Source organism: Podarcis tiliguerta (assembly GCF_965153285.1).
Source record: "Podarcis tiliguerta genome assembly, chromosome: 14".
NCBI classification, from domain to species: Eukaryota; Metazoa; Chordata; class Lepidosauria; order Squamata; family Lacertidae; genus Podarcis; species Podarcis tiliguerta.
The window spans coordinates 6587558-6608036 of NC_139547.1; the positions used below are offsets into that span (position 1 = coordinate 6587558).

At 51.2% G+C, this 20479-nt stretch overlaps 1 protein-coding gene across 1 annotated transcript; it reads left to right on the forward strand.

Moving 5' to 3' along the window:
- Nucleotides 1–1163: 1163 nt before the first annotated feature.
- On the forward strand, nucleotides 1164–19844 carry ONECUT1 (one cut homeobox 1). The gene is made up of 2 exons (XM_083413125.1): nucleotides 1164–2639; nucleotides 18751–19844. The coding sequence occupies exons 1-2, from the start codon at nucleotides 1520–1522 to the stop codon at nucleotides 19041–19043; spliced, it is 1413 nt and encodes a 470-aa protein (XP_083269251.1). The 5' UTR covers nucleotides 1164–1519; the 3' UTR covers nucleotides 19044–19844.
- The last annotated feature ends 635 nt before the right edge of the window (nucleotides 19845–20479 follow it).

Consider the following 20479-nt stretch of genomic DNA (forward strand, 5'->3'; position numbering starts at 1 on the left):
CCCGGGTGCTGACAACCCACGCTTCGCCACTGAAGCAGGGGAGGGGCGGCAGGTACCCCCGCACTCTTTGGAAGGAGATGCGAGAGAGAGGAGGGACAGCAGCCTGAAGAGAAGGGGGAGGTCCCTGTGGCTCACATGGGCGTAGCCAGGGGAGTGCAAGGGGGCAGATGCCCCCCTAAATCAAGTAAATATATAAAAATATTTATCTAACTGACCAATTGCGTCGCAGATTACTCGGTTTTGCTCCCCCTTAACATAAAGCCTGCCCCCCCTAAAATAAATCCTGGCTACGCCCATAGTGGCTCAGTGGGTGGAGCGCCTGCTGTGCGTCCCAGGTTCAATTCTCGCCGGAATCTCCTGCGGAGGCCCCCTGGACCCTGCCTGAACCTCTGGACAGCCGCTGCTGCCGGTCAGTGTTGGTAATACGGTGCTAGATAAAATGGTTGCCAAAGAAAGCTACCCTTCCCCCGCCTACTGACTTCTAGGGGGACCTCCTCCCAGGTAAATGTGTGGCAGGGGATGGCAGTCTTCTTGATGGCGAAGGAGTGACCACGGGGGCGCCTCTGACTCCCTCTTCCCGGCTTCGTCTGCCTTCGTCCCCGCCCACTCCTGCTCCGGCAACAGCGGAGACTGCGATCCGCTCCGAACCGGCGCTCTCCAGGCGTGAAAAACCCTCGAGGGAGGCTTCCCATCCGCCGCCCGGAGCTGCGCGCAGCTTCTCTGCTGGAAGCGCGAAGTCGCCGAGGGGATGGAGCACCCAGCGGCGCCGGAGGGAGACACCGCCTTCCCGTGGAGCTCAGGGCAAGATGAGCCACGACCCGCGGGAAGTTCGGGGACAGTCCCAAGCCTGGGGCGGGCGGGGGGAGAATATGGGGCGGCCTCTCCGGGCGCCCTCCTCCATGGACACACCTCGACCGACACACATTCTTGGTCAGTGCCTGGCACTCTCAGCCTCCGACGGGAGAGCGCAGCATTGCTCTGGGCTAGCCGGTCTTGCGCGCGCGCCAGCAGCAGGCACGTGTGAGTGTGTGGGTCCTGGCGCGCGCGCAGGTGGGGGGGGCGGAGTAAGAGAGAGGGGAGGCGCTGCATGAGTCCCCAGCGCGCATGTCCGCTTTCTCCCAACCCCGGCAGCTGCAACCGCGGAGCCCGTCACCAAAGCCACTGAAACAGTAAGCGGGAGAGCTGGCGATGGCGAGAGAGGCGCACGGAGCCCGACTGGCGGCGCGGCTGAGGCTGTTCTAGGGAGACCGGCGGGGAGGCATCTGCCGGGGGCTCATTCCCAACACCAAAGGAAGCCCCCCCCCCCCCAGCCGCGTCTCCCCCCTGGAATAAAACCCAAATTCTAGCCAGCAACATCCCAGGCCGGGCGAGCGAGCGAGCGAGCTTCGGAGCGGCCTCGGGGGCAGGGAAGGTGCCGGCGTTGCAGGCGAGCCGGCAAAGGGAAGCGCTTCCTCGGTGCCTCGCGGGCCACCCCAAGCCAGATAGATGTGCGCGCCGCCCGCCCGCCCGCGCGGCCACCATGAACACCCAACTGGCGATGGAGACTCTGGGCGACCTCCACGGGGTGAGCCATGAGCCGGGCCCCGACCTGCTCCGGAGCGCCCACCCCCGCGGCGGCGGCGGCCAGAGCAACCCCTTGGCCCACGGCGCCCGCCCGCTGGGCATGGCCGCCCTCCTGGACGGAGGGGACTACGCGCACCACCGGAGCGGCGCGGAGCACCCTTTGGGCGGCCCTCTGCACCCCACCATCACCATGGCTTGCGAGACCCCGCCTGGCCTGAGCATGAGCAGCACCTACACCACCCTGACGCCCTTGCAGCCGCTTCCGCCCATCTCCACCGTCGCGGACAAATTCCCCCACCATCACCATCACCCCCACCACCCCCACCACCCGTCTCAGCACCCTCATCATCCTCACCAGCGGCTGTCGGGCAACGTGAGCGGGAGCTTCACCCTCATGCGGGATGAAAGGAGCCTGGCCGCCTCCATGAACAACCTGTACTCGCCCTACCACGCCAAAGACGTCCCCGGCATGGGGCAGCGCCTCTCTCCGCTCTCCGGCTCCGGCCTGGGCGGGCTGCACGGCTCCCAGCAAGGGCTCCCCCACTACGCGCACCCGGGAGCCGCCGCCGAGAAGATGCTGGCCCCCAACGGCTACGAAGCGCATCACCCTGCCCTGCTGGCCAGGCACGGCGAGCAGCACCTGACGCCGACCTCGGCTCCCGGCATGGGGCCTCTCCACGGAATCCCGCACCACCCCCACGCCCACCTGAGCGCGCCGGGCCACGGGCAGATCCTGGGTGCCGGGCCTCGCGAAGCCCACCCGGGAGCGGCGGCGGCGGGAGCGGGAGCGGCGGCCTCCGGGCAGGTCAACGGCGGCGGGAGCGGCTCGGGGCAGATGGAGGAGATCAACACCAAAGAAGTCGCCCAGAGGATCACTACCGAGCTCAAGCGCTACAGCATCCCGCAAGCCATCTTCGCCCAGCGCGTCCTCTGCCGCTCCCAGGGGACGCTCTCGGACCTGCTGAGGAACCCCAAGCCCTGGAGCAAGCTCAAGTCCGGCAGAGAGACTTTCCGCAGGATGTGGAAGTGGCTACAGGAGCCCGAATTCCAGAGGATGTCCGCGCTCAGGCTGGCAGGTGAGCGGTGGGGATTGGGTGGGAGGGAGGCAGCAGCGGGCCGACGCGAGGTTGGGGGCTGCTCACGCAAGGGGCTCTCCCGGCTTTGTTCCCCTTCGGCCAGCTCGGCCAAAACGCCCCCTGCACCGTTCCCAAACAAAGGCCCACTAGCCCGAAGATTGAGGATGGAGTGGGTGGGTGGGTGGCCACTGGGGGAAAGGGGTGTGTAGTGTCGTTGCGGTGCCTTCAGGAGCGCGGGAGGGACCTCTCCGCGCGGCCTTTTTGTCTTGTCGCTCCCTGGCCGCGGATCCGGCTGGTCTTCCAAGGCGCAGAGCTGGCCTACAGAGCTTTGTGGCGCGTCAGGTTGGGGCAGGAATCGGGGCCACGTGGGAAGCCCCCCCCCCCCGCCGAAAGCGTTTTCCGCGCGCTCTCCTCGCGTCCGGAGCCGCACGGTTGTGCCAAGGGGCTGCGGCAGACACACACACACACACACGTGTGGCCACTGCAAGAGGCGGCGGCCGATGGCTGCAGCTCTGGCGTTTTCACCTAAACGTCCTCGGTCCTCCTGCTGTCCTGCTCCTTCTCGCGTGGAGGCCTCCTCTTACACGCGTGAGCCGCTGGGTGTCTTCCAGTCTGTCCGGATTAATGTCCAAGGTGGTGGCTGCAAGTCCCACGATTCCTTGCAAATAGAGCTCCTTGCTGTGTTGATTTTTGGACCTCCCGCCTGTCCCTTGCTTTAGGCGTGTTTTTTTGCTTTGGTTTTCAGCAAATACAGTAATAGCCAACGGTTTGCCCACAAAATTTTCCAGAAGCCAAAGTCGGGAACTTCCCTAGCTGGCACCTCCAAGGGCGAGGAGGGTCAGGCGACAGGCTGGCCTGGGAAGGGGCTTCTTCCGCCTCCTTGACCCCACAGGTCTCTGTTACGCAGGAGAGGCGTTGGGCACAGCTGGCTCTCTCTCTGCAGGGTCTCTCGGCTGTGTGGATGGAAAGAGAAACGAGGCGAGCTGTTCGGGTTGAACTCCCTGGTTGGCCTGGCGCGGTGGTGGAGGAGCGCGCAGGTCCCGCGCAGGTGGCGCCTGTGCGCTTCAGAGCAGCGGCGCCTGGAAGAGCCGAGGAAGTTCCTGGCTTTTGGAGGCGCTGGCTTCTCGCCCTGGAAGACAGCTCTTGTTTCCCTCCGGGCTCGGCCTGCTGCCTGCAACCGGCAAAAGCTTTTAACAGCCCGCAAAACAGCGGCTGGCGAAATGACCCTTTGACTGGGGGAAGTCCGAGCCGCTGAGGAGACCCGAGCCGTCGAGACTCACAAGCAAGAACAGCGCTTGCCGGGAAAAGTCGTGGAAGGATGCGGCAAAAGTTGCGCAAAGCGTGCTCATCACCCTCGGCTCCGTCCTGCCTTTCCTGAGTGCCCGGCTGGAGGCGCTTTGGACGGCTCTCCTGCTGCCAAGAGGCTGCTTCCGTGGGAAGGGCGGCTGGGCGGGGAGAGAAGAGATTCCCCTTCGATTATTGGGAGGGGATTTGCATAGATCGATACTGGAAGGAAACAACCCTTGATCTCGGAATCACTCGACACGCCCTTTCCTCGAGAGGGAAGTCGGTGCGCGCGCGCAAAGCAATCCTCGTGGCTGGAACTGGGAGGTTGCATGTATTTTTGTAATGCAGTTATGAAATATATTTCGTTATTTTTTATTATATTTTATTATCTAATAATTATGAGTCCATCCTATATGTTACAGCCGAGGCTGTATAAGACTACGGGATTTCCTACCCCGCTTCTTCCCTGATCATTTCTGCGGGGAACGGACGACGAGTGAGGAGCCTGAAGCTCCCTGCTTGGCCATTTTTGCTCCACCAGCCCCGGGCAGCTCCAGGGCGGATTGTGGCCACGAGGCGGTGACACCCCCGAGACGCAGCAGACAAGGCGCCTGCGGCGTCCGAGGCGGCTTCCCCGCGGTCCAGAGGTCTGTCTTCTAGGAAGGCTTTCTCCTTCCTCCCCGGTGGCTCCTCGGGGAGGCCGGGCAGGTTCTGGACCGCCTTCCCGCGCCCCCGTTCCCCGCCGCCGCTTTTCCTGGCTTCGAGCAGAGCCAAGCCAAGCAATCTGCGGCAAATGCACCCACGATCGATTTTATTTTGTGCAGGTTTTAAAGGCGAGATGATCTTCCTAAGTGGCAAAAATCTGCGCCGATTGATATTGATGTATGAACATCAGTTCGAAACGTCGTAAATTACTCCAGGCAATGCAAATTAAATTTCGCCTCCGGATTATAACTCGCTCTCCGGCATTTAAGGGAAGAATTATCGGGCCGATTAAGATCCCGCAGCAGCAGCAGCAGCAGCAGCAGCAGCAACTCGCCCCTTTGCTTCCCTCATTTCCACCTCTCGGCTTTTTCCAGTGGTCCGAAGCACGTGGCATCTGCCGAGGTCTCTCCCCCCCCCCCCGCAACCGCCCCTCCAAGCTGCTCTCGCCCCCCTAAAGCGCCCTGCCAGGCAGCCCAGCTGGCCCAGAATGACAAGCAGGCGGCTTCCAGCGCCCATCCAGCGTCTCCCAGGCCGCCATCTCCTAGGCTTAGCTGCGGCTTAACTGCCCGGAGAAAGGCCCAGGGAGGGGGCTCGGCTGGGCAGGTGATGAAAAGTTTGGCCAAGTTGCCCTTTCCCTGAGAGAGCCTGGCAAACCGAAAGGAAGAAATGGCGGACCCCAATTGACGAGGAGAAATTGACAACAAGAAAGGGTCCCTTGGGGGATGGGGGGGGTGGAGAGAGCGAGCAAGAACCTCGCGGTTTCTTCTTCTTCTTCTTCTTCTTCTTCCTCCTCCTCCTCCTCCTTCCTGGAAAAGTTTCACTGGGCCGCGAATGGGGCGGAATCCATGAAATAGGAATAAAGACCGAGGATCCTATCTGCGCATTTCGCAAGCATTTAAATCCGTGTCTCCTCTTGATCTGACCAGACAATTGCACTAAACGGGGTCTATTTCTTTCCAGTGCGCTATAAAAGAAACCTGGACTGGGTGCGGAGGTGCGGCTTTGCGTTTTTGTCCCTGGCAGGGTTTCCCCGGTGACGTTGAACGCGCCCCTCCCCCTCCCCAGGCAGCTTCTTCAGAGAAAGGCGAAATCCTGCCGCGGCTTTCCGCTGGTTCTCCTCCGACTTCCACTCAAGCCAGGAATTGCAGAAGCTTCCGCAGCAAACCAAGGGTGGGTTTTTCCAGGGCCTCTGCCCTCGCCTCCTTCAGCTGGGTTTCAGGGCTCCCTGCTTGCTCCCTGCTTGCTCAGTGACAAGCAGTGATCTGCTTCGCAGGCACAAGGTCCAAGGGTTAGTCCGGGTACCTCCAGGCAGGGCTGCCAGATAACCCCGCCGGAAACAACTCGCTGGCCATCCTGAGCTAGGTAAATCAACGGCTTGACTAAGTGCCTAGGAGCCAGCTTCTAGAGGCCGAGGTCCGTCCCTGAAGGAGTGTCTCCACCTCCATCGTTCTGCCCGGACACTGAGGTCCAGCTCCGAGGGCCTTCTGGCGGTTCCCTCACTGCGAGAAGCAAAGCTACAGGGAACCAGGCAGAGGGCCTTCTCCCTAGTGGCGCCCGCCCTATGGAACGCCCTCCCACCAGATGTCAAAGAACAACTACCAGACTTTTAGAAGACATCTGAAGGCAGCCCTGTTTAGGGAAGCTTTTAATGTTTGATGTATCACAGTATTTTAATATTCTTTTGGAAGCTGCCCAGAGTGGCTGGGGAAGCCCAGCCAGATGGGCGGGGTATAAATAATAAATTATTATTATTTGCCCCCCCAATAAATATTTGAGGGGGTGGCCCCCCAGTTAATGGGCACTGACATTAAAATTGTGTGCATGCACCAGGTCATGTGATCAATTATGTGGAGCAGGACTTACTTGGGTCCACAATATTTTGTTCAAGTTCGTACCCTTGGCTCACTGCAATGATGCTCCTAAGTCCACCTGGCTGGCCACCTAGGCTTTCTACTGCACAGGTGCCAGCACGGGCTGAGTATAGGGGGCAGGTCGTTCAGGTAGAAAAGGTCCTTTTCGTCATGGGTAGGCAAACTATGGCCCAGGGGCCAGATTCGGCCCAATCACCTTCAAAACTGTTCTTAACCTGAAGCACCACTTTAGATAATGGGGCCTCCCGCTGCCGCCGCGCCGCCACCGCACGATTTCTGTTCTCATCCTGAAGCAAAGTTCTTAACCCGAGGTACTATTTCTGGGTTAGCGGAGTCTGTAACCTGAAGCATACGTAACCTGAAGCATATGTAACCCGAGGTACCACTATACTTAGCTCGGGGTACACTGAACTATGGAACTCCTTGCCCAAGGAAATCACAGTGACAAGAACTTAGCCTTTCCAATGGAAATGCTAACTGACTATGCATCTCCACCTCCACCTGCCACCATTTGGGGTTTGACCTAACCTCTGCAATGCCAGCGGTCAGAGGTGGTTGCAGTCCAGCACCTTCTGGAGAGTCGCCAGTTTCCCACGCCTTGCTGTAGAACAAGCAGAGGGAGCCAACCCTTCAGCCCCTTTTCTGACAGGAGCCTTGATCTGCAACACTGAGCGGGGTGTGCATTGGGCTAAGAGGTGATGCCAAGCGAGGGCTGGAGGTGTAAATGAGTACCAGACTTTGAAAAGCTGGCTGGTGTCACTCAATCAAGTCCATCAATTTTGTTCAATTAATTAAACGAAATAATTTTAATTGGATTTTGAAGAAATGGGCAATTCATCATTGCTGTTACTTAGTGGGTTGGGTAAACCACAATTCTGAATACAGTGGTACCTCTGGATGCGAACGGGATCCGTTCCAGAGCCCTGTTCGCATCCAGAGCAGAATGCAAACCGTGTCTGCTCATCGCGATTCGCTGCTTCTGCGCATGCGCGTGACGTCATTTTGAGCGCATGCGCAAGCGCAAGCGGCGAAACCTGGAAGTAATGCGTTCTGTTACTTCCGGGTCGCCACAGAGCGCAACCCGAAAATGTTCAACCCAAAGCTACTTCAACCCGAGGTATGACTGTAATGTTTTTATAGGTTTGGGGGCACTGGGGAGCAAAGGCTGGTGGCTGCATAGCCTTTAATTTAGGATGGTTCCCACCACCTCCATCCCTCTTGGGCTGCTCATCCTGGAACTGCCGAGATAGGCGAGTCTGTTCTGCTATTGGCCTAGTGTAGGATGAGAAGACCAGGGTTCTGGCATAGGTTTTTTTAGTTTTTTAAATATACTTTGATTTACATGCTCACTGTATCTCCACATTTCTCTGTTTCCTATACTCTGTTCAAAACTGCTGAACTGGATTTCTGGGCTGTCCTGGGCTGATTGTCCCCTAACCCAAGCACCTGAGAAAGCACAAGGGGAGGTGGGCTGGGGTTGCCAAGCAGGAGACTTGGAATTCAGTTGGCTGTTTCCTACTCCTAAGGAGGCCACCGTAAGGTAGTGGGGACTCTCATTGCCCTATACATGGGTGGTGGCATGCGCAGAGAGGACAACAGAATGGTGTGCCTGTTGCTACCAGTGGTACTGCACAGACTTGGCGCTGGAGGAGATGGTTCTTCTCCTGTGCTCCTCGTAGGCTATGAAGAGTGAAGGGTAAAACCAGCAGCCTGGGCAGGGCCTGGCAGTAAACCTCATGGCAGGATAACTGAGGTGGGTGCGGGAGCTGGCCTGCTTTGCTGAAAAGCCTGCTCTGGTTTTCTAATTTCCTGCTGTAGCAGCTTCTGCTAATCCCACATAACTATGGAACATGAGAAATGGACTGGAGGAGGTGACTTCAGCAGCTTGGCCATTAATCTCGGCCCCAAAGGAAAATGCCCTTGAAACAAGAACTGGGGGTGATGCGCTGTTCCAAGTCAGTGTCGTCTTCCTTAGCTATGTGAGCATTTGTGAGGATAAGGGACAGTCCTTTTATGGATTTTTAAAAATTTAAGAATTAAAGAGCGTTTAGAAACTTGTTTGGGCATGAAAGCAAGGAAGGGAGATGCTCAACAGTAGCATTATCCAATGGGTCACGATAATCAAAATGCACATTTAGGGCTGCTCATTGAAATTTCTCGAGCCAAGGTCCAGTTTTTCCACATCATCACATGGAAAGCAAAGGAAACCTGCAGAACTAGTTTCTGCATTGGAATGAATCTGAGAGGGAATAATAATAATAATAATAATAATAATAATAATAATAAATTTATACCCCACCCATCTGGCTGTGTTTCCTCAGCCACTCTGGGTGGCTCACAACAGAATATTAAAAATACGATAAAACATCACACATTAAAAACTTCCCTAAACAGGGAATCCTCTTTAACACTGCCTTACAGCGCTAACTTCACACATGACCCTCAAAGCAGTTCCTCCAGTCAGCCCGTTATGCAAATGTAAAGCTTGACATTTAGGTTTCTTTCCTGCATTAATCTAGGCCGCATGTGGCACTGATGCCACCAAAAAGACTCAAAAGGTATTTTAGGCTCCATTTGTCAGCTGAAGTTCAAACCAGGCAGATTCTGGACCCCTTCAGACAACTATTGAACATTTGTTCTGATTTGCTTTTTTCAATTATTTGAAAATTATTCACTCTTTCTTAGAGTATAGCAACGTGGCTTACAACATATAAACTGGAACAAAATAAGTCTACAAGTATTTGCGAAACATAATAAAAAATGTTAATAGATATTGAATGCTTTAGATAAAAAATAATATTGCAAGGGCCTGTCTAAATAGGGCAGTTTTCAGCTTTTTGCTGGCTCAGAGCTGACGTGGAGGTTAGGCCATCTTTACTGAGCATTTGTTCAGATTTTTTTACAGGAGCATTCATCCTAATTTGCCCATGGGGTGCTGACACACCTTCCTGCTAGCCACTAATTCACCTCATGCTTTTCAATGCTGTTGTCTGTCCTTTCCCAAACTACAAACTAGAGAGCCAGTGTGGTGTAGTAGTTAAGAGCAGTAGACTCGTAATCTGGGGAACTGGGTTCGCGTCTCCGCTCCTCCACATGCAGCTGCTGGGTGACCTTAGGCTAGTCACACTTCTTTGAAGTCTCTCAGCCTCACTTACCTCACAGAGTGTTTGTTGTGGGGGAGGAAGAGAAAGGAGATTGTTAGCCAGTTTGAGACTCCTTAGGGTAGTGATAAAGCGGGATATCAAATCCAAACTCTGGGGCTTTTTAAAAAAACGGATTTGTCACTCTTGGCTGACAGAGCCCTTTAAATGCCTCTTTTGCACTTGTTGTTCTATGGTGTGGGTGTCATTAGAGAGAAATGCAGGTTTCCACATGTGTCTGGTGAAATCCCGATTGTCTCCTGTGTGTTCTCCTTTCCAGCATGATGTTTTGGAGCATCTCTAGGCTAGGCAATCCCAGCACACATTTTTGCTACAGCACACTGCAGCCCAATTTTTTTTTTATCTTGAACAATTTCTTTGGGCTTCTGCCCTCATTTGGAAAGTTCAGAATATCTTTCAGCACCCTTTAATACCCCCTCAATGAGCAAGTTGCAAGAAGAGGTCAAACGAGGACCCAGGTTCCCCTTCAGCCATTTTAGGGTTCACACCAAGGCTCTGACAATGTTCTAAGGCAGCCTTTGGGGAAAGAGAGAGAGGCGTCACCAGCCTGTTCCATCGCTGGCCTATGGAGAAGGCTTGTGCTGACATTTGTATTTTAGTAACAAGTTAGGAAATGAACGCCACTGCAGCTTGAAATATTCCCAGCCTTGGACAGGTAATTAAAGCAATACGTTAAAGGCAACAATCAATCACCGCTCTCGAAAATGATAGCAGAATTCACTTTTGCTGCCAAGAGCCGGTCTTGTGCTGCTTCCAGGAGGAAGGGGTACTGGGAATGGGGGAGACTTCCTGCCTTGCCCCACTCTGTGCCATGCAAGGAGGAGATGCCAGGACTGCATTCAGCCAGCTGGGACTCTTTGTACCGCCTCTGACTTGCACGGTGCCTCTGCTTCCAGGGTCTCTCAGCCAGCGCCCGTTCCCTGGTCTTCTTCAACTAGACTGGCCAAGAATCTGCTGCAATATAAAGGGGCTGGTCTGCCGCACCCTCAGGTGATTTGTGAGGGGGCTTAGGAAGGGTGGGGTACATTGTCTCTCCTCTCTGTCATTCCTGCATGCTCTCCTTCAAATCCACTCTCTCCCCCAAAGTCACTTTTTCCTGGCAGATTATCTGGCATCAGCCCAGCAAGAATAATAATAAAAAAGGCTGCAATCAAAGCTTGGGGACACTGGATGGAATCACTGATCATCAGACGTGTACCATAAATACGTTTTATGACCTAGGATGAAACTGTAATGTGGTACAGTGGATCCTGTTATTATTGCATAATTAATTTGATCGTCTGCGCCCGCCAACGATTTCAGTCAGGTGCAACATTGCCTTCTGCTTAAGCTCTGTAGCAGAATGTCTGCGGGAGACTGCTGCCCTTATGCAGTGCAGGGATTTTATTGTACAGTGGTACCTCAGGTTACAGACGCTTCAGGTTACAGACTCTGCTAACCCAGAAATAGTACCTCAGGTTAAGAACTTGGCTTCAGGATGAGAACAGAAGCCGTGCTCCGGCGGCGCGGCAGCAGCAGGAGGCCCCATTAGCTAAAGAGGTGCTTCAGGCTAAGAACAGTTTCGTGTTAAGAATGGACCTCCGGAACGAATTAAGTACTTAACCTGAGGTACCATTGTATGAAGAGTGGGTACCCACAAGTTACTAGCCTCCCCACCAGCACCACATACTTACCCCAGCCCTTTGGGGTACGTTAATGAATGAGGAAAGGGAAATGGGCACTCTGAATACTTCTTCAGCTGAGTGCCTGGCCGTAGGCACCTATTGGCAGAACAGAAAGAGGGATTGGATCTCTTCCAAGCCTTCAGATTTTGATGGACCCATGAGGCTTTTTAACCCCAGCATCAGTTTGTTTCCAACTTTCTACTTTTAAAGAATGCTCTTCCCCTTTGTCTTATCCAGTGAGGGTGAGGGGGATACATGCCACTTTGTGTGGGATTCTGGAGCATCTTGTAGGGCACATAGCCAGCTCATCTCACAGAGCCCCAGTTACCCTCATGGATGACCTTTATCGGGAGAGGCAGATGGGGAGTGAAGCCATGTCACTGTTGCTTGACCTCTCAGTGGCGTTGAATACCACTGATCACGGTACCCTGATTCTGTGGGGTGGCTGTCCAAGGTGCCATCCTTCTGCGATTCTGCTTTTACTTATGGATGCCGTTTCAGAGAGTGGCATTGGGTGGCTGCTGTGGGCAGGATTCCTGCATACCAGGGATCACCCTCAGGGTCCCTTCCAACTCTACAGTTCTATCATTCTAGGACAACTGAGCTGTGGGGTGTTGCAGAGTATCTTCTGGTCCCCAGCGCTCAGCCCCAAGTTGTTTAGAGTTCAGTATTCTAACTGCGGAACCTTAAGCTTGGTGTAGCAAACTTGGCGTAGACAACCGTTGTTCTAGCTAATGCACCAAGTATTACCATTCTTGGGTTAAGTGTCAGGGACTGGGCAGAGGAGGAATGGTGGAGACCGCCTCCTCAGCCTGTGTCGGAGCTTGTGTACGACCGAGCTGAAATGACTCTCCTCCACGTCGTACTTCAGAATCTATCGAGGCTCTGCTCTGACGGTGATTAACGACCTAAGCCTTTAATGAGGCTTCAGGCACACTCCCATTATGCAGAGTATCCAAACAGCAGAAGAAGAAGCCGAAAATATGTGCTATATTGCTACGTTTATTTCTAACTATGCAGGACAGAAAGAACATGTATCTGCTCTCTGTGAGAGTCAGTGAACAACTGGAAAAAAGAAACAGGAAACCAGTAACATCAACATCTGTCTCCCATCTCCTGTGAGACTGCCAACAGTCTGGAATGTAAACAGAGTCTTGTGACTCCAGAAAATGCACAGTGGCATAACAGAAATCTAACAGCCTGACCCTCCCAGAGAAGAAGAAGACAGTTCAGAATTACAACAGGGGTTTGAGGGAGGTCACAGCTCAGAGGAAGATGAGGGGAAAGGTTGGGAAATAATGGGAGAGGAGGAGGAATAAACACCAGAGGGGGGGGACAGCTGATGGGACACAGTGTCTTTAGAAAGCATTCCAGACCCCCCCTTCCCAGAACCCGGCAAGCATTGGAAGTAGGAGAGCAGAGAGCTCAGAGGCAGAGGGTCCATCTCAGCACCTGTAGTGATGACACATGAAGGGAGAGAGGGAGGGGGTGGAGACTCACTCGGGGCAACGCCATTATTCCAAGAGGCTGCATTTCCAAGCCTCTCTCTGTGAATATTGAATAAAAAGCAGTTGGTAAGAACTTTTCCTTGTCTTATCCATTTCTGGTGACCTGCCATGGAGGTTGGGTCCACTGCCACCTGACATTAAGACAGCTTGACCAGAGTGATTCAGGCACTGCACTAGTACAATACACTCTGTGTGGGGCTGCCCATAAGGTCATGAGGCCATCACTGAAGAGGCCCTCCTGCAGGTGCTACAAGAGTGGGGTCTTTAGCGCAGAGACACCCACTGTATGGCACATCCCCCCCCTGCTGATATTAGACATGTGCTGATAATTTTCAGTTTGTTAAAGACCTTTTTGGTTTGTGGGGAGAGGAGGCGGGGTATTTTATCCAACGCTTCCTCCTCTCGTCACCCACTCCTTAGAAAACCACATGCAGGCCTCCTTCGATGCTTTAATGGCAACTGCGCTGATGCCAGAAGGGGCTCTGCAGTTGCTTTTTGGCAGCGTCCTTGTGGCTGATTGATTTATAACCTCCTCTCCTCGGGCTCATTTATTCTTTGTTAATGTTTGTCTACAAGTGAGGTTGGACGGTTGTTGCCCAGTAGTGGGAACAAGTCACCGGGGCCCTAATTCGGAACTTAGATAAGCATCAGTGGCAAATAAAACCCAAACCGCCAAATTCTGAGTGGCGGTGAAAAGAGACGCTTCTGCTCCCACCAGGCTGCAAAAGGACCCTCAAAGAGGCTCCTCAGTTGCATGTGACTCCACAAAAGACCACTTTGGAAACTGCTGGCAGATGCCTTGCTTGCAGCCAAATGCCATGTGTCTCACCGTTTCTTGCTTTGTTGGGGAAATGAGGGGGCTCAGACACACCTTCATTCCAGACAACGATCCAAAATGTTCCTTCTCCACCTTGCATTGGCCAGAGTCTGGGATGCCCATATGGCTATGCTTGACTTCTGAAAACCTGTTGCTCGGAATGGCAAGTGGGGAAAAGGACTGTGGGGGGAGGTTATTGTTATTATTACATATTTTGTGTTTTTACCTTGTATTTCTATGCTGTGAACCGCCTTGAGATCTATTGGTGAAGGGCAGTATACAGATTTAATAAGTAAAAATAAATAATATAAAAATGGGCGATACCAAGTGTTCCCCTGGCTGGCTACGGGGAGAACAGGGTGAGGGATTATGATGGGCTGCCTTCAGCCCAGTGGCAGAGCGTGTCTCCAGGTCACTCAGGGGTGTGTGTGCGTGTGTGCTTGCTTGCTTGCCCACACCCTCACCAAGTTTTATTCTGCAAAGAGATAGGCTGTTTCAGACCAGAAGCAGCACTGATCTACACCTGGTCAAATATTGTAAGTGACACGTAGGTGCATAAGGGAAGCAGGGGAGAGAGTTGGTCCCCAAAATGGAAAGAAAACAGGTGATTGGCCATTGTGGGAGGAAGCAGGAATTCTGGGAAGACAATGATCTCTACTGCCACCATCCGTGGTTTCTTCAAAGGTGTTCCAGAACACCTAGCAATGCTCAGCAACGGTTCAGGTGCAACATCTCTAACCTTGAATCTGCACCACATGACTAAGTTTTCATTTCATCAACTTGAAATCATGTCAGCTCAAAATATTTGAGCTTTTGTTGTTGTTGTTGTTGTTGTTGTTGTTGTTGTTGTTGTTGTTGAATAGAGGAATTTTTATCTGGGATTTAGGCTCCTCCCTCAGTGCATCAGCAACCATTTAGAGTTACTGGAGGTCAGTTGTTTATCTTGGTTCAGCTGAAAGAGGCAGATTGTAATGACGTTGTCAGTATTTCTACTTCTTCTTACCTGGTAGAGTATGCCAGCCGGCTCCATTTCCTTTTGGCAGAAGTTTTGATTCCGTTAAATTGGTTGCCTATTTTCTGTTTGCCACATTGCCGGTGTTTCAGAACAGAGCTCAGAGAAGGCAACTTTGCCAGCAGCTATTAAGAGGAAATGATTCGTTTAGCACATGGGTAGGCAAACTAAGGCCCGGGGGCCGGATCCGGCCCAATCACCTTCTCAATCCGGCCCGCGGATGGTCCAGGAATCAGTGTGTTTTTACATGAGCAGAATGTGTCCTTTTATTTAAAATGCATCTCTGGGTTATTTGTGGGGCATAGGAATTTGTTCATTTCCCCCCCAAAAATATAGTCCGGCCCCCCCACAAGGTCTGAGGGACAGTGGACCGGCCCCTTGCTGAAAAAGTTTGCTGACCCCTGGTTTAGCATTTCCTACTTCTGGCACTAAGTTGGCCTCATTCTGCACACTTCACTAGAGAAAAAGAGGCACATGCCATTAATCTTCACATCTGTTTCTGTGTATATGGCCTTTTAAACTGTGGGTTTTTATTGTTTAGTTTGTTATTATGTTATGTCTTTTTGTGTTTTTGTACTGTAAACCACCCTGTGATGCTCAGATGAATGGCGGTATAATGATAATGATGATGATGACATGCAGAGGGCTGCTAGAATATTGCTGTTCTGACACCTCCAGCATCTACTCAAATGGGAATAGATGAGTCACATTGAGCAGATGCCTCACTTTCTCTCTTTTGTTTGGCTGTGCTCCTCCTTTTATGCAGAGAGCGTGTTCCATCTAGTGGACAACAGTAGCTAGCACAGGAAGCATCTCATGCAAAGCTGTTTATTCTCTAAGCACTTGAGATGTTGCAACCAAAATTTTGCATGCTGGTTCCTGACATCAAGGACCATGGTTTTGTCTATGTCTGGATAAAATCAAACACCATTTTGAATCAAGAAGGCAGACTGAATCTTTCAAAAGTGCACTGATTCTGACCACTGATTTCAAGACTTTTTTGGGTTTCTTATAATTCCCAAGCAATGCTGGATAGGAGGCTGCTAGCGTTGTCATACTTTTGGTTTATTGACTACCTTGACTGCTTTGTGCAAACAGGTGGGAGAAATACTGATGTATTTTCGCTCAAAATTTGACCTAAAGCACGTAAATGAAGGTGAAAAGATAGCTGTAGATTTGCAATTGTAGATGGATGTCATTATCCCAATGTGTGCCTCATGCACTGCTGTCTATAACTGGCTCCGCTCTATTTCCCAAACCACGATTTTGTCTCTGGTTTCCATGGGGAGGGGAGCGGTACTCAGAAAACCCCAAAACCCTCTAAGCATCCTAAAGTCTGCTCTGCCTCCATGGCCAGTGGTGGTAATGCCCTTGTGCTTGTCTCCTGTTTCCTGGCTTCCCACTGTGCAAATAGGATGCTGGACTCAATGGGCCCATGGCCTGATCCAGCAAGCTCTTCTTACTTTCTTATGCCCCATAGACGAATGAAGCTGTTCCTCCATTCATGCAAGGGCCTGAAGGGACTTTTCAGTGGTGGCTCCGACCTGGTGGAATGCTCTGTCCCAGGAGACTAGGGCCCTTCAGGATTTAACCTCCTTCCATTGGGCCTGTAAGACAGAGCTATTCTGCCTGGCCTTTAATTTGAATCCAGCCTGATCTTTTATTTCCCTTCTCTTCCCTCCCCCTCCCCTTTTATGAAGATTACCCACTCTGAGATCCCACAGCTAATTCTCCCCTGGCCTCCTCGCTGCCCCAAGCAGGACTAATTCAGCCAGCTAGCCCTGGGGATTATCTAATGCTTATTAGATGGATTCCCCCTAAATTGATTTCTGAACTTTGAATTTTATTGTTATTCATGTTTTTATACTGTGTTTTATGCTGCTTTTACAACTGTTTTAAATTTGTTGTTAGCTGCCCTGAGCCCGGATTGATTGATTGATTGATTGATTGATTATTGTTATGATGATGATGATGATGATGATGATGATGATGATGCAAGCTGCTCGGTTCCTATATGGAGCTGCATCGAGCTGTGATCAAAAGTGCAGGAAGAGAAAAATTCTTTACTCGTTCCTCACAGTGTTTTTAAACAGAACAAACTTTGCATGTCTAGAATCTGTACTTGTGATAAGGAATCCTCTGGCCTCCAAGGAAGACGCTGTCCACTGCTGCTTTGGCAGGGACAGCAACAACACACTCCTTGGAGACCAGATCTGCCACCTCCTTGGCAGCCTTCTCCCCAAATGCCATCTCCACAGCAGCGCTGCTGGTCTCCTTCCACCCCCGGGAATGTGGGGTGCCCTCCGGGGGACTCCAGGTTTCTGCACCCACCGCTAAAACCGCCTTTTATTCACACTTCAACCGTTGCGTAAGGTTGTTTTGACTTCCTCGCTTGCTCCTGAAGTACAGTAGATCTTCACACCCATCTTGTCCCCGATGTAGGCCTCCACTCACTCCTTCCCTGGAAGTGGGGAGGCATTTTGTGTTTTTGCCTCAGGAGCCAAAATGTTTTGGGCTGGGCCATGGTTTGTGGGGGCAGAGCCTGCCAGTATAATCAGGTGGAGCTGAATGCTCCTACTCTACTTAAATATGCTTCATCAATGAGAAGAAGGCCACCACCTAGTGACCACCAAAGGGAACATCATGCAAAATTATCGGAGCAGCTGGCTAAGCATGTTTATCATATTTATGCTGTTTAAAAATCATTCCTGGCCCCAGAAATCCTATGGAGACGGGGTGGAGTGGGGAGGGGAGGGGAGGGGGAGTCTACATTTCATAAAGGTAAAGGGACCCCTGACCATTAGGTCCAGTCATGACCAACTCTGGGGTTGTGGCGCTCATCTCGCTTTATTGGCTGAGGGAGCCGGCGTCCAGCTTCCGGGCCATGTGGCCAGCATGACTAAGCCGCTTCTGGCAAACCAGAGCAGCGCACGGAAACGCCGTTTACCTTCCCGCTGGAGCGGTACCTATTTATCTACTTGCACTTTGATGTGCTTTTGAACTGCTAGGTTGGCAGGAGCAGGGACCGAGCAACGTGAGCTCACCCCGTCGCGGGGATTTGAACCGCCAACCTTCTGATCAGCAAGTCCTAGGCTCTGTGGTTTAACCCACAGCGCCACCTGCATTCCTACACTTCATGACCACTTCCTAATCCTGCCAAGCCTGCAGCAGCCAGGGCAGAGGGTGGGGTGCTTCCCCCCTTTTGTAGTTCACTCCAATGGGAGGGCAAACTGCCATACTAGCTCCTGGGGCTGGTGTGGTTTTTCTCCCCAGTCTGGTAGATCTCTGAGGAACAGCAGGGAGAGCTTTAGCTGTTGTGGATATAAGGCCTCCCTGATCTGCCCTCTGCACAGCAGGCCCCAACTACTCAGCCACAACATCAAGGAGCAACTGAAAACCTCCTGAGGCTTGTAATTTCCACCAGCCTTAAGGCTGGGTCATAGATACCAGGAGCACAGGAGTTTAGTAAACTGCTTGTGGGTGTCCCCCCCTTACAATCAAGCTATATATAAATTTTATGGGGTGGGGGAAACAAATCTTGATCCTAAAATATCAAGAAATATTGCAAATGTCAGCAGTTACCACATTGCTGACATTTACTGTGGGAGACAGGGATTGAGAAATTTAAACCTCCTATCCCACATGTGTGGGAGAAATAAAGAAGGTAAATGGGCTGTGAAGCCTTTTGAGCAGAGTAAAGCAGTTATACATTTTGCAGTTTACTAAAGCTTAGGAATAAGGCAATTACACCATTTAATCCCTTTTATTTGTGGTCTGTTGACCTCCTTCACCTCCATTGCACCACATGCTTTTAGTAAGATAAACAAAAAAGATTTACTTACATTTCAATGCAGTCAGCAAATGCAGTACAGGTAAGAAGTATCAAAGATTATCTCTTTGTTACAGAATTCCTGCCCAGAGCAGGTACGGGAAGTGACCACATAGAGAGTCCTCTCTAGGAAGTTCAAGAACTCTCTGTGTACTGGCCCTGTGCCTGTCTAGCAAAACATGCATTTGTGATTTGGCTGCAAACCCCACACTTTGCACTGAAGTCAAGCCATAGTGTTGTGTTCTTTTTCATTTCAGCTTGCAAACGGAAAGAGCAAGAGCATGGGAAGGACAAAAGTAACACTCCCAAGAAGCCCAGGTTGGTCTTTACGGACGTCCAGCGCCGGACTCTACATGCAATATTCAAGGAAAACAAGCGCCCTTCCAAAGATTTGCAAATCACCATTTCACAGCAGTTGGGTCTGGAGCTCAGCACGGTCAGTAACTTTTTCATGAACGCGCGACGGAGGAGCCTGGATAAGTGGCAAGAGGAGGGCGGCTCCAGTTCAGGCAACTCATCTTCCTCATCAAGCACTTGTACCAAAGCGTAAAGAATTGACCACAAACTAATCTTCGGTGGAAAAGCTTTAAAAATAACTGAACAGGACTTCAAGAAAGCAGGTTTATACTTCAACTCTTTTTAAAAATGTTATTTATAAGCCCCAAAGAAACCAAAGACTTAACTTCACCTGATGATGACTTGGCTAGAAGAAACACACTTTAGTGGGATGATGGCTTGCAAAATGAAGAGACTGGGAAAAGAGGGCAGGCTGCTGGCTAAACACCTTTACACCATGATCTCTTCCGCCCTGTGTGGCCGGTTAGTGATCTGGAGGGCAGCCATGGCTTCTTACCAGTGATGAGGATGCTCTAGGATACGGCTCTTTGTTTCTACGGCAACACCATGGAGGTGAAAGATGTACATAGGATTCCGGGTGCCCACCAGCAGCGAGGAACATAGCCAGAGCTGGTCTCAGAAAGTACAACCATAACAGCATTGAGTCACATGAGTTCGTTTTAAAAAGTAGTGTGATTTTGCTCTTTTAATTGTTTGAACTTTTCCAGTTCAATACCTGGATACAAGTTCAGATAAGGCAAAGAAATTTGAATGCTTCCTGAACCAATTGCATTCTCTTTGTTTGTTAAGGGATGTGTCCATTTAAAAAAACACCAAACAAACAAACCAAAACAACCCCACAATTTCATTGTAAAAATATCAGGTAGGTACCAAAGAACACATTTATAATTATATTGCAGGTATTTTGTTGCAATGCTTTTAATACACCAAAGCTATTTTTAGACAAAATTCTATGTAGAGATGTAAGGGTAAACACCTCATTGTTGTCAGGCATCCAGCTTTAAGCAAGACAAACCGTTGTTCCAACTGTGGCAATTTCCTCTCCACTCAAGTGGTACAAGACAGTAGTGTAGAGCCGATATGATGGTAAACTACACTTTCTGGAGGACCTTCATTTGTTAATGTGAAAACCCAGGGCTCCAGTAGGAATACTTGATAGTCTCCCCAAGTCAGAAAAGAGGTGTATACTACAGAAATTCAGGTTGCCCATGTGTGTCAAACTACCTTTTTTATTACTAGAAATTCTAGGCAAACAGCTGCTATATCTCTAGACAGTGTGCATTTCATTTACATATATATTTATGCTCGTAAAATTTAAATTATAATTGTTTAAAATACAGGCAACAACTTTTCCACCCTAGCTAAAGTGAGCCACAAGGCAACTGAGAGTTGTTGGGGTTCCCACTACCTCAGGGTAGAATCCTAGTCCATGCTCTAAAATTAATGGAAGGAAGTTATTTTGAAGTCCATGCAGATATTTTTTAAGAAGATAATGGTTAAAACTAGGGAGGAATTCTAATGATATTGAAAGTAAATGAAGAAATCTCTGTTGCTTCCCGTAGGAAGCAGGCCTCACAATGTGTTCTTTTAGGATGGCAGAGGCAGTTTGGAGTGCCACCAGTTGTATGA